Source organism: Anopheles maculipalpis, chromosome 2RL (assembly GCF_943734695.1).
Source record: "Anopheles maculipalpis chromosome 2RL, idAnoMacuDA_375_x, whole genome shotgun sequence".
Classification (NCBI taxonomy): Eukaryota; Metazoa; Arthropoda; class Insecta; order Diptera; family Culicidae; genus Anopheles; species Anopheles maculipalpis.
In genome coordinates, this window is record NC_064871.1 from 26,981,716 (window position 1) to 26,995,687 (window position 13,972).

The 13,972-nt window shown below is 42.2% G+C and overlaps 2 protein-coding genes across 8 annotated transcripts in view; both read left to right on the top strand.

Moving 5' to 3' along the window:
* Positions 1 to 6,309, top strand: part of LOC126556727 (cubilin) — a 68,572-nt gene extending 62,263 nt beyond the window's left edge. For 2 of the 6 annotated variants that reach the window (XM_050212189.1, XM_050212191.1), the window contains 8 exons: positions 1 to 84; positions 162 to 288; positions 383 to 484; positions 570 to 1,402; positions 1,479 to 1,648; positions 1,716 to 1,899; positions 5,701 to 5,886; positions 6,036 to 6,309. The exon at positions 1 to 84 is cut by the window's left edge and continues 134 nt beyond it. In XM_050212189.1, the coding sequence (XP_050068146.1) occupies positions 1 to 84; positions 162 to 288; positions 383 to 484; positions 570 to 1,402; positions 1,479 to 1,648; positions 1,716 to 1,899; positions 5,701 to 5,886; positions 6,036 to 6,259 (1,910 nt within the window). In that variant the 3' untranslated portion in view covers positions 6,260 to 6,309. Of the gene's footprint in view, positions 85 to 161; positions 289 to 382; positions 485 to 569; positions 1,403 to 1,478; positions 1,649 to 1,715; positions 1,911 to 5,700; positions 5,887 to 6,035 lie in introns of those variants that run through there. The other 4 variants (XM_050212190.1, XM_050212192.1, XM_050212193.1 and 1 more) reach the window with 4 other exon arrangements.
* LOC126557127 (uncharacterized) overlaps positions 1 to 13,972 on the top strand; it is a 402,968-nt gene that overhangs the window by 94,080 nt on the left and 294,916 nt on the right. The gene's annotated exons all lie outside the window — the stretch shown is intronic.

Consider the following 13,972-nt stretch of genomic DNA (forward strand, 5'->3'; position numbering starts at 1 on the left):
TGCAACGAACCGCCAACACGCAGAACCGAGGTTTTAAGGGAATATTTGAATTTAGTGAAAGTTTCGTAAAGCTAGACTTTATCCGTAAGTTTCGCCGGTCGCGATTAATGATTGAAAAGCATAACCATCACTAATGCACTCCGGTTGCTGTGTATTTGCAGGTGAAAACGATGGTATGCACATACGCGGCTCGGAGTGTGACCAGAAAATCCTCTCCAAAAAGGAATCTACAGGATTCGTTTACTCGCCCAACTATCCCTTCCCGTACATTCCGAAAGTAGTTTGTAGGTGAGTGTATGGCCCGCTTGTAATTGAGATGATTTTTTGTTTCGTAGGAGAACAATTTCAAGCAAAACCTCTCGTTACGGTCAATTCGTTGCAGATATTTCGTTTACGGTATGCAGGACGCACAGAACCTAGAACGGGTAAAGCTGGAGTTTTCCATTTTCGAGATTCCCAAGGGCGAACACAAGGATAAGAGCGAGTGAGTACAGTCCGTTTGGTTCGGTGTCGATGCAAAGCTTACGAACAGGGTCACTAATTTGTAATCTGTTCGTTTTCCTCCCAAGGTCCAACTGCACGGATGGCTATCTGAAGGTTTACCTAAAGGGTCAAGAGGTGGCCGACGCGTACGACAAGTTCGATCACGAGCTGTGCGGGGGCGAACTACCGCACGCGGTCATCAGCGACGGTCCACGGCTGGTGATGGTGTTTAGCTCGGGTGAGCTGCAGGGGCGCGGCTTTAAGGCCAAGTACACGTTCGAGACGGAGTACAAGATCCCGGGCACGGCGGCACCGGACGGTACGTGCAGCTTCACGTACCGCAGCACCTCGCGGAAGAAGGGCGAATTCAACAGTCCGCGTTACCCGTCGAACTATCCGTCGGAGACGAACTGCTCCTACGTCTTTCTGGCCACCCCGAACGAGCAGGTCACGATCGTGTTCGACCACTTCAAGGTGAAGGCGGACGGGGCGAACACGACCGGGGGCGCGTACGGTGCGTCCGTCTGCTTCGAGGACTGGCTTGAGATGTACGTGCTGTATCGCGACGGGACGGATCGGTTCCTCGGGCGGTACTGCAGCCTGACCGCACCCGGACCGGTAGAAAGTCCGCGCGGTGCCGTCGGCATACGGGTCGTGCTGCACACCGACCTGGAGAATGTGGCGAGCGGTTTCAAGGCGCGGTACATCTTCGAGACGGCCAAATCGGTGTTCGGGGACTGTGGTGGTAACTTCAGCGGGGAAGATTCCGGCATCGTCACATCGCCCAACTTTCCGGCCAACTACGATGGTCCCGGCAAGGGGCTTGCCTCACGTGCCTGCAACTGGTACATCACTGCCCGTATCGGCTACAAGATACTGCTCAACTTTGACTTTTTCGCAATCGAGGGAGAACCGGCCAGTGAGTAGCATCACGATCTGCTTCGGGTTTTCACGGTTTGTTTGGAAATTTAATTGTTGCTGTTGCGTTGTTTCAGCTCGTGGATGTGCCGCTGCTGTTATGCGGCTGTGGCTATCGCCCGACTCGGACATGCCGCCCATCGAAATGTGTGGCGAAAAGCCCGCGATGGAGCACTGGCAATACGTAACCCAGGGCCAGACTGCCCGCATCAGCTTTACCAGTGCCGATAAAGCAATCGGTGCCCAGGTGCGTTTGAAGCGGTGGCCACCAATCAAGGATCGCTAACGTCCTATCGTTCCTTTTTCTCTTGTAGGGTTTCCGTATAATCTGGACCGAGGTACAGGACACACCGGTCGGGCCCTCGTCCACAATATCGCTGCTGTGCGAATCGACCTACCACTTCCAGTGTCTCACATCTGGGTACTGCATCTCGGAGCGGTTGCGTTGCGACGGCGTCAAGAACTGCGGCCCGCTGGACAATAGCGATGAAATGCACTGTGAGTCGTGAGTGAGTCGAACGGATTTCAGTTCATTTTATTTTTATTTCTGCTCGGTTATTGTTTGTTTCGGTTTCGGTTTTCGGTTCCATTGCGCCGTACATCACCGACGGCACCAAGTCAAGGGTGCGGGTTGACCGTTAAACGGTCACCTTCTCCGTCTCAGTGCCCTCCTGCCCGCCTATATCGCAACCCTGCGAGCGCACGTGACACAGTCGCACGATATACTGATCGTGCGACACGTCAACCACTCACTCTTCAATTGGCATCCCCCCCCCTCCCCACGAAAACAAAAAGCGCAACCAAGGAGCATTTCAAATTTCGTTTTCCCAACCTTCCGACCCAAAATCTACTTTGCTATGTTTGTATGTGTGCGTGCGTGTGTGTGTATTTTTTTTACAGAGGAATCGTCCTTCGCATGTTGTTGCTGCCCAGTGCAGAGCCCGAGCATGTTTATTACACTCGAGAACTCAAGAAGTACGCCATCGTTTGTACACCGGATTGGCCATTTAAAGATAATTTCCCATTAGGTTTAACAAATGTTTTTGGGGGTAAATTTTTTACACATACAAAGCTTCCCTTTCCTTGTTTATTTTATCGTTATGTGCGTGTTTGTGTGTGGGTTTGTGTGTGTGTGTGTTTGTTGTATATTTTCATTCATTTCCAATCGATAAAGTTTATGTGTTTCTCCTTCCTGGATTGTACCTTTAACCCGCTCCTACTGGGTTTGTTTCTTCTTCTTCTTGGCTTAACGACCTGCTAAAGGTCACGCCGGCCAACTATCTAATGGGTTTACTCGACTTTTAAGTACCACATATTTGCATAGTCAGTCCTCAATACGAGGGAACACGCCCTGTCGCCTCCAAAATCGGTCCGTCACCTTCGGGTTTGTTGGGTTTGTTGATTGATTCCAAATCATATTTAATAGTTTGAGTTCAACAATTGGTATTAACAAAGCTGGTATTGCAACAAAACTTCAGGATTAAAAAAAAACGAAAGCCTCACCTCACCTTGGCCGAAGCGAAGAAACATTCCTCTTGCTAGTTTTTCCAACCCATTGTCGATCTTACGATCACAATGTATTGCGATGTACCTTCCTAGTGTCTTCTTCTATGCTCGAGTCTGCACGATTCTATCTCTCACTCACTCACTCTGTCTGCCTGTCTCTCTGTCTCTCTCTCTCTCTCTTTCTCTCTTGATCTTCAATTGAATATTGTTTTACGTTATCCTTCTTGGAGTTATGTTGTATGAAAGCGTTTTGTGTTATGATTTTGTACCATTTCTTCTCTACGTTTGCACTGTGTTTCTTGTTTTGTTTTAATTTCTGCAATATTATTATCCACACAGTTGGTTACGAAATTTTGTAAACACTTTGCGTTTCGATTTGTTTGTGTATAATATTCGTTCGTTCGATCATTACGTATCATTGTCATGAATCGACGATTCAGTTTGAGAATTGGTTCCAGCACCCATCCGTCTATTTGGCACGGTTTCTTACGACACTTTAAAAAAAAAAGATCAATTATTAGTGTTATCACTGATAGGCTCATGAGTAAGAAAAAGAATGCATTCATCCATCCAACGAAATCGTTTCTTGATTGGATAAGGCACTGGATAACATGTTTGGCTATCGAAATAAGGATTGCGGTCTCCAAATGCCTTATTTAATCAATAACTCGAATAACTCACATGTTCTCACATGCAAAGAAAAAAATCATCCTTGTTGTAAGTGATAAATTCTCATCTCTATCTTTCCTGTTTTTTCTTCCTTTTTTCAAATAATCTCTCTCAACTTTGCTCAAAACTTTCTTCCTACTACTTTTACTCTACTATTTAAACCACCACCACTACCTCCACAACCGTTTCAACAAATTGCAACAAATAATAACAATTTTTCCTACACACGACAAACTGTTACCAACACTTTGACTGTAATTGATGCTGTGAAATATTTTATGGACCATCGAACAATTGCTATTGTATTAGGTGAAGCATCGAACCGATCACTACCCGCGTTTGCAACTCTTCTAGCCATGGTTTGGCTTTTTAGTATGTTTTTCAATCAAACAGAATCTATTTCACTGTGATAACACACACATGTTTCACACTTGCACAGATAGAAGATAGTGCTGGAAAACATCTAGCCAAGTTGGATGTCAGGCAACGCTAAAAGTCAATTTGATACGTTGCAATTATTTCGTGTGTACGATTTTTCTAACAAAACAATTCTCAAGCAAACCAAAACTTCTTCCTACAAACCGCACAAACACAAAAACCTTCCTCCAGACAGGACAGTTTACGCCAACGATGATCCGTACGAAAACACGATCTTTACACGCTTACAAAACATTTAAAAAAAACGTCTACGATCATGCCGACTAACTCTAATCTGATCCAAGTGAGTCCCATTTTAACTTTAACCCTAGCCAATCTGTCTATTTTAACTCTAATGCTCTAATGCTCTACTCTGTATATTCACACACATTTGCATTCGAAGTTTTCTAAACTCAGCGCTCCACCCACCAACACGCACCCACGTACACCTCACATGCACGATCGTTTGTATGTTGTTATTGTTCCGTATTTTTCTTTTGTCATTTTCTCTATCTGTCCCGACAAGTTGTTCGGAATGGCTTTGTCTGGTTGAAATTTTTGTTTGTTCTAAGCGGGACGTAGTACTGCGCTTTTTAAAAGAACGGTTTGCTAGTGCACGTAATTTAGTAGTTAAAGTAGATGTAGTTTTATTTTTTAGCTCCACACTATACTGTAAGCAGCTAGTTTGGTTTCATCGTACTGTTTCGTTTGAAAAGTGCAGCCAACGTGACGGCCTAGCAATCGTTTCCATGCCTCATTATGCGATCATTCCGTTTCCATACACGCCCCATCTTTAGGCAGATTTTGTTTCACTTTACCAACAATTCGGTTTTAGTCCACCCTAATAATGCTCCTCGGCTAGAATTTACCGTCTCTCAGTTACAATTTTACCGCACGGCAAGTGTGTCCCTGTGAACGTGCTGGAATTAAAAGAAATTTAAAAAAGCACACACATACATCAATAGGAGCGGATGACGATGTTTGGTTGTGAATAATGTATGTTGGTTTTGTTGAATTAACACGTTTTCTTTTCCTGCGCCAATGTTTTATATCGGTTTTTATGATTTCCTTTCTTTTGATCTTCATTTTCTCATTTAGTATGAAATATCGATCATAGTTTTGTGTATTATTCCACTTCTTTTTTAAACACAATGAACTGAGGTTTGACTCATCTCTCAAAATGCATACATAATTGTTCTTTGTCGTTAACATTGGTTCTGTTTTCAAAGCTTGTACACATTTAATATTCACCTAACAACACCTAACTACTACATCATGTTACAGGCCACACATCGAAACCACTCACACACGCTTTCTAACACACACACACACACACACATACACATTCACATTTACTCTCTTAGTGCACACTGCCACTAACAGTTACTCACCATCGAACACTGTTCAGCCAAAAGCGTCACAAGAACGATATTAACGATAATGTTTGAACGTCCCAACCATCATACTAATGGAATGTTTCGATTCTACCCATCCCCTTTCCTGGTCCTTTTTGACCCACCCATTCTTACCATTTTCCTCTCCCTCTTCTTCTACCACCCTCTCCCCCTCCCCCCCCTCCTTCCCCTCACCCATTAACCGCTCACATGTGCGTCCAATGCTGGCGCTCGTACGTGTGTATGTATCGATCTTTGCTTTGTTTTTGCCGGTCCGCACACAACGCGCGCACATGCACCCGGCGCCCACCAGGCATCATCATAGTACCCGAGGAGGATCACGGCGCCTTAATAATATCCTGCATAGCCGCCGCCTCGTTCCTAACCTGTCTCCTCTGCACTCTCTGTCATCGAAAAAGAAAACGCAGACATCACAGACAGCTGGGGCTGCATAGGAACGCGGCCCACTACGACTCGACGACCAGTGCAACCGGTATAAGTAAATAGTTCCCAATTTTTTATGCGTGTCGGTCCTTACTGTCCCTTTGCAGTCCGGCGGATCCCGATCCCGAGTGGTCAGTGTATCTAATGTAAAATCTTTTGCTTTTTCTCCATCCTTTGCTGCCGACTGCCTTTGCATGGATGCAGGCCTTGGATCGAGCCGGCGTCATCTGCAGGGTGGTGGCAGCCTGTCGGGCAGCCTGCACGGTATAAACAACGGTGAACCGATGCACATACCGCCCGCACCGCTTCCCCCGGTCAGTGTGCCGCCGCACGTCTGCATCAACGACACGCTGATCGATACGGACGATCTGAACGACGATCTGTTCATGAGCAACTGTGAGCGATTTTCGAGCGGCGACAGTGTATAGCAATGAGTGCCAACAGCGGGCCTGCAGCGACCGGGTTCGCGTGCGATGCTGACGGCCACCGAAGCCAACGCGCGCAAACCCGTGCGCCACTGTCGGTGCGCGTGCAGCTTCTGCCAGCACTTTCTGGAGGCGCAAAACTGCTGCTCGCTCTACTACTACTACCCGTGCGACTCCTGCTATCTGCTGCTGACGCTGCTCTGCGTACCGGGTACGGAGATGGAGCACAGCCCGGTTTATGGGCCCGCCGTACGGTAGGGCTTTATGGACAGCAACTCTCGAGAGCAAGGCATAGGTAAAAGGCATAGGCAAGCATTAAGCGAAGGAAACGAAAGAAAAAAAAGGGTTCGGAGGCAAAAACAGTAGATAAATAAAATATTTTAATTGTGAATATGGATATCCTCCACCATTTAACTCACCCTTTCCTCGCCCCTCCTCCTTCCCAAGTCCTCTTTCTCATCATCCCGCCCTCAAAATAAACGATAGGCGCAAACAAGACGAGCAACACTAATAACGATGAGTGGTGTGTGTGTGTGAGTGTAAAACAAGATTTCATAATACTTAAATTTAAAGAAACAAACGCAAAAGCCAAATACGATTCAATCGATACGCAGTAAACAAAAATGGTGTGGGTGACGGGTGGGGGAAAGTCAAAGTCGGTGCAGTGCAAATACAGGTTGATTTTTCGAAACGAAACTGCAGATATAGGGAAGAGGTATAGGACGAGTGATGCACTCCTCTGCTCGAGCTAGGTTTTTTGGTAGTAAGCGCCGCCTAGCCTGCACGCACACTAGCGCACACGAAAACGAAATCGTCAACACAGTGGAATTAGCAAGTGGACTGGAGACTGCCAAGAATCTCCCGAACAGCAACCGACCCTAGGGCTGGCTAAACTACGCTATGGCAGAGGAGTTTTATTTGTAGGTTCATTTTATACGAAAGCAAATACCGGTAACTAAACGAGAAAAGTAAGTACCCAATAGTAAAACAAAAAAAAACACACACACACACACACACAAAAACAAGAAACAAAACCCTTTTTAACAATATTTCAATCTAGCAAAAACAAATGAAAGGTGACGAAGCAAGGAGGTGAAAAAGAAAGACGAAAAGCGAGGCACAAAACACGACAAGCAAACAGTATAACAATGTGTATGTGAAGATAAAACTAATAACAAAACAACAACAACAAAGTACTAATAAACTGCACCTCGGGTAAGGAAACGAGGAGAATAAAGAGTAAAAGACAAAAACAAAAAAACAAATAGGAAATATCTAATACAATTTACGCCAGTGGAAGGAAGCAGAAAAATGTGAAAGTAAAGCAAAAGAAACAAAACAAAACCGAGAAAAAAAAGGAATCAACAACCACACACAATACAACTAAACTAAATGCAAAGTAAATCAATCATCTATTCATGGCGTGACAACCTTTACTCGAAGCACAGCCCCCGCTCTTTGCTGGGATGTGGGATTGTAGCTTCACCTATGTATCCAGTAAACAGGCTAACATTTTCGCACTCGAACCTCGAAGAAACGAAAAACAACGCTGAAAACGCTTCAAACACCCTACGTATCTCTCTGTACGAATCGCTATAACAAAAAAAAAAAAAAAATCGAGCATCAATCATTGAAGCGTCGTATCATTCACACAAACACTTCATAAAAATACTCAAAACTATACAGACAAAGACAACTCCAACATGAAGTTGATAAAAGAAAAGAGTAAAACAACGCGTACCATATTAACAAGTAAACATACTGAAATGCTAGAACAAAACAAAACATAAAATAAATTTATGGCCGAAACGAACGAACGCAGTAAAAGAAGGTAGAAGAAAAAAGCAGAGAGAAAGGGAAGTAACATAAAGAATTTGTAACATAAAAAAATGACTAAAATCCAAAAAAAAAAAAACAAACAAACACACACACACACAAGTGAGGAAAATGTTGTTTTTATATATTTGTACGAAATAGTTATTAGAAATTAATAAAATTAATATAGAAAAAGGTAAGAAAATTTAAGAGAAAAAAAAACATGACATTAAAGGAAAAGGTTGCGTGCAGTAAGTGGCTGCAAAAAAGCATTGTGGTTAGCACGGGAACGATAAAAACCATATTGCGGCTTCAAACTTCACAGGAAGGAAAAGAAAGGGAAGAAAAAGGAAAACACAAGTCCGAAAGCACATAATACCGCGCTCTCTCGCTGAAAGTAATGCAACACACAACGTTAAACAAAGGAAAGAAAGCTAAGAAAGGAAACATAAGAAAGGAAGAGGAGAAAAACAAGAAGAAGAAGAAGCAAATAAACAAGCAAAAGAAACGTAAAGCAAGAAAGTAATAACTTACAATGAAACAGATTTTACTACTCCCCCCCCCGTACACACTATCGAACAGGCGTATATGAATATAATTAGCAAAATTAACAAACAAAACCACAAACAATAACCACTCTCCTGTCGCAGGAAAGCGGAAAAGAGTGTTCAATAAAGAGGGGGAATCGTGCGCTCTCACACGCACGCACCACACACACACACACACATCATGTTTAGTTTTCGGTTCGAAGGGAGGTTTGCAACGTGTGTCTTAAGCCGCCGATGATGTGTTTGCTAAATTGCTAAACCAGAGTGTTAACCCAGGGTTAATTCTAGTCACTGGGTACAATGGGTTAGATGAATATGTGTTGCACGGATACACGGTTCATTGTTGCTATTTGTATAAGTTTGTTTGCCAACCAAATACACTTCCTGGCCCGTGCGTGTGTGCTTTAGATTCGTGCATCAATTTTTCGTGATATGCACTCATAGAAGCAAACTTTATGTATGTGTGCGTGTGTATGTATATGTACGCGTAGTTTCAGATGGATAGGAAAACATCTTTCGGGTACGGTTAGTGCATGGTGTTTCGATTTTTTTATTCACCCTTACCTCAATGGTGAAGTGTGCGTGTAAGTGAGTGTGTGTGTGCGTTAAATAACCAAACAAACAAACAAACAAAGCAATGCACGACGAAGCAAAATGTAGTAGAATTTCCAAACAAACACACACACACACAGAAATTCTAATTTTACGCTTACTATTGAATGTCACACAACTCACACACCTCGAAAGCCATTGACAACAAAAAATAAATAAATTAAAAAAAAACGAATAAAGCACAAACGGTAACGTGCGTGGTATTAACCCTTTAACATTAATCTAAATTAAAGTAAAGTACACGAAATACAAAATCAATGCAATAAAGAGAAGAAGCAAAGCAACAAACAAAACAAAAAAAGGAAACAAAACGAAGCGTTGCAAAACCTAAGCAAAAATAAACCCATGCAATCACACCTGTTGACAATTACAGTGTAGAAAAACGGTGCGCTAAAGGAACGTTGTGCATACTAAAACAAGAGTAGTTGAACAAGAAACCGTGTTGAAAGCGAGGAAAAAAAAGGTGAAACAACCCCGGAGCCAGAATGAAATGAACTGTAACGCAGCTGTAATCATAAACGATTAACCATGTATTCAATGTGTGTGTAAAGTAACGTTAAAATAAACTTGAAGAAGAAGAAAAAACATTTTAACAGAAAACGTGAACTGCAGAGAGAAAATCAAGCAACAAAAAAAAAAAAAGAAGGGCGGGAAGAAAATGAGACAAACGATGCCAGAAACAGTATGGTTAACGAAAAACATAATTAAACAAATTAGGCAAGAAAAAGAAATAACTCAAGCATTTCCTTACAGTCACTCACATATACAGACAGACAGAGAAATTGACACTCACAAACGTAACAAATTATTCGTAAATGAAGAATGTATGCGTCCACTAATTAAACAAATGAAACGGAAAAGAAAACAAACAAACAAAAAGCAGCAGAACAGCAGTGAGAAGAGTAGAGGAAAGCGAAAGGAAGAGGCAGAGAAGCAAAGGAAAAGAAAAACGAACAAAAAAAGCAAACCGTATAATCGCAAAGCTGTAAAACCAAAAACAAAAAGCAAATGTAGAAAGAACAAGGCGAATGAGCTTATCGTTCATTCGTTTTCTGGATTAAAAGCTATGAAATAGAAAACAAACGGAAGAAACAACAGGTGATAATAACTGGCACATGGAGAGGAGAGAAAAAAAACGTATACAAACAGGACAGGAAGTAATGTAAACTAGAGTAGATAATTGTTTCCTTCTCGTTTTACTACCAAATTTTGTTTCCTTTTTTGTGCGAAAGACACAACAAAAATCATCAGAAAGGGAAATACGACTCCCCCGGCTGTTGATGCGTTGATTTTTTTTGTGCTACCAGCAATTTTTACGCCCGTGATTAAGTTCCATGTTTTCTATGGAGAGGTTGGAAAATTGGTTATTTTTTTGTTTTGTTTTAATACATTCCCACTACGGTGGGACGCCATTTTGTTGCAAATACTGTACTGAGAGCGACTGTGGCGGGAGGGAAAGCAATGGAACGGAACGCGGGACGGACATTTATGCATAGGAAAATGGGCGACGAAAAATTGGTTTCAATGTTACCTAGGAATGTGCGTCACACTGCAATATGCCGAAATATCAGCCCAATATGTGAATAAACGTACGCAAGCAAATGGGCGTGAAGCATCAGTCTAACACAGTGGCGTTGCATCGCGATTAGAACATTTCTGTCATCGGATGAGAACAACACGTTTTCCAGCACAAATTTCTACACACATAAGCACACACACACACACACACACACACACACGACAATTGGCGACAGGCGACGTTGAATAGATAGAGTGCAATATACGGATTTTTTTTGGGAATTTTATGATTTTATTGTTTCTTTTCTGCCAGCGTTCGAAATCTGTCTGTTGATATTTAAATTTTCAAATCCTTTCCAAACGTATTTCTGTTTCCATTGAACGGTGATGACTGAGTGTGGTTAAAGTGAGTGTGGAACGGTGATGACTGAGTGTGGTCGCTGGTCGTACGACAAAACAGAACCGAAACGTGGAAGAGAAAATCACTGCCTAAACAAGTAAAAACATATTTAAAATTTTATCCAAAGAAACCCCGCACGACCGGAACGGAACAGATGAAAATATACTTAGTAGAACACTCAACCGAGCTCCTGCTGGCCCTAGATGTTTGTGCGGACGGGTTGTGCTGACAGACACAGCCACCAGAGAGGATCGTTTTGTGCTAAAAGAGCTACACTTACTAATCACCACGCTTGTGTTTATCGATTTAAATTTGTTTCCTTTTTCAAGGCACACTTTCAGTTCCAAAGCACGTGATTATTTTCTGTTCCGCTTCACTAAAGCAACGCAAACTAAAACTATGACAATCGATTGTTTCAACTTTAAACTGTACGTCTCTAGACCTAGCGAGTGCAAAGACTATTAAAGAACACAGTACTCAAGACAGTTAGGCTGCTGCTGCTGCAGCAGGACATGGTTTAGTTAATATTTTGAACACACTCACTCTCTCCATCACTCTCTCTCTCTCTCTCCACTAGCCAACAAACCCAGCTCAATCAGCCAGCAACTAATTAGGAAAGCCACGCAAACTAACATACACACATACACACAATTTAAACATACCGATCGAGATCGAACGCAGTGAAGAAAAAATCAACCGTAAAATAGCTTCGTGCACATTTATAAATGCCCTCAAGTAACTGACTAACTAACCCTCGAAGGCGTACGGCAGTGTAGAAGGATAGGGGGAGCAGTCAGGGACTACACTTATCTAAATTAAAAGCATACTAATAACAACAGGAGGCACTGAACAATGGAAGGGAAAATATGCAACAGAACCGTGGGTTGAAATAATCGTGTCCATAGAAAGCCACCGGCGAGTCAAACAAGCAATCCAACAGGGCACGGTTTGCGCGATGGAAAGCGATGAGTAAGTGATCGATAGCGAGGGAGAGGGAGAGAGAGAAAGAGAGAGAGAGAGAGAGAGAGAGAGAGAGAGAGAGAGAGAGAAAGAGAGAATGAAAGCGAAAGTGTGTGCGTGTGTGTGGGATGTGCGCGAGTGGAGGAATGTGCAAGGATGAGAGGGCGGTGGCGAGGAGATATTGAAAACAATTAAGAAAAAAAGTAATTCCTAATGTTGTTTGTTATAATCAAAAAATAAACTGTTACATAAATTATAAAAAAATAATAACAAAAAACGTAAGAACGTATCTGGACAAAAAAGGAAAAAAAAACATGTTAAGAGTATAGAACTCATTTTGATATTAATAAACGGAAGAAAAACAAAGAAAAACACACAGTCACACTCACACATACATAGTGGCGGGTGAGAGCAATAGCGTGTGTAGGCTCGCCAAAAAGAAAAACCCGGAAAACCGGATGTGCAAGTGGTTTTTTTTTTTTTTGGAAACAGATGCGAGGCGTGACCGATTACGATTTTGGGTGTACGCGGTTAAACCACTGTCTAGCGGAAGAACACGATAGCTGTAGCAAAACAAAACAAAAAAGCAGAAGAAGAAGAAGAAGAAGAAAAACCAAAAGGGTATTAAGAAACAGTGGTGGTGAACTATGATAAACAGCCAAACACTGGAATAAACATTAAAATAAAAGAAAGAAGGCGGTAAACAATTAAAGGAACAACAAAACAACAAGAGAAGCAACTAATACACTCAAAAACACAAGACACGCGCACTTAAAAAAAACACAAGCAAGCAAACAAACAAACAAACAAACAAAACACACACTTCCAGAAAGATAAACAAACACACAGAGGGAAAGGAAAAACTAAACAGATAAAAGTACAGACACACACATATATACACACACATACACAACAAAGAAGACACGAGTGTAACACAGCAAAGCAAAATGGAAAACAGGAGTAACAGGAGAAGAAAACAAGCAGTGCTAGGAAGGCAAAAGAAAGCTGTAATTTTAAGAATCAATAACGTGAGTTAACGAAAAATATAAGATAATGATTTAAAGAAGATAGTGTTTTTTCGACAAACCAGTTGTTTTATTGTGTGCTTTAGAAATAGAGCGGTTATTGGAGAAAAGGTATTACAAGGTGCTGACATCCGAACAGCTGTTTGAAAGGAGTTTTTGTTAATTTTCTAGTGTGGTCAGTTGCATCCAAAATCCAATTAGAAGGGAGGGGTCATCTAGAGATCCCTTTGGTTACGATGTCTCTTGATATATGAAACTCGAAAGGCAATTACTCTTCGTAGTGGTAGAGACGTGATGGTCGCTTTAATAGTCATTTCTGCGTACGGGGAGATGGCCCGTGTGGGATTCGATACAGCTGGTGCTGCCATGTGATGATGGGCACCGTTATTGCTTCCGCTACTGGACTGGTCTACTTGATTTCAATTTCAATGAAAGGTATGCAAGATTTGTGGTCCCTAAGATGAGGAAGATTTTTTGGTGGTATAAAAGACTGCATCGCCGGACTTCAAACGGCAGGACCGGGATTCAAATCCCATCCGGACCGTCCCCGCGTAGTGACGACTGACTAACCTCACTATGTGGTAATCATAAAGTCAAGCAATACGGCCAGGCCGTTCTTAAGAAAAGAAAAATAGAAGCGTTTCGGTTGCTCAATACAATCAATCAAATTTTATTCCATGAATATAGTTTGCTAAAATCTTCGCCTTTAGCAACCACGTGTTGCAGATTTAATTTAAAATATGAAATATTTCACTAAGGGAGTTGAAATATTTTCGAGGCCTTTTCAGTGTGTTAAACAGCTGGAAACATTTCTAAGTCATCATGTTTATAATATCTA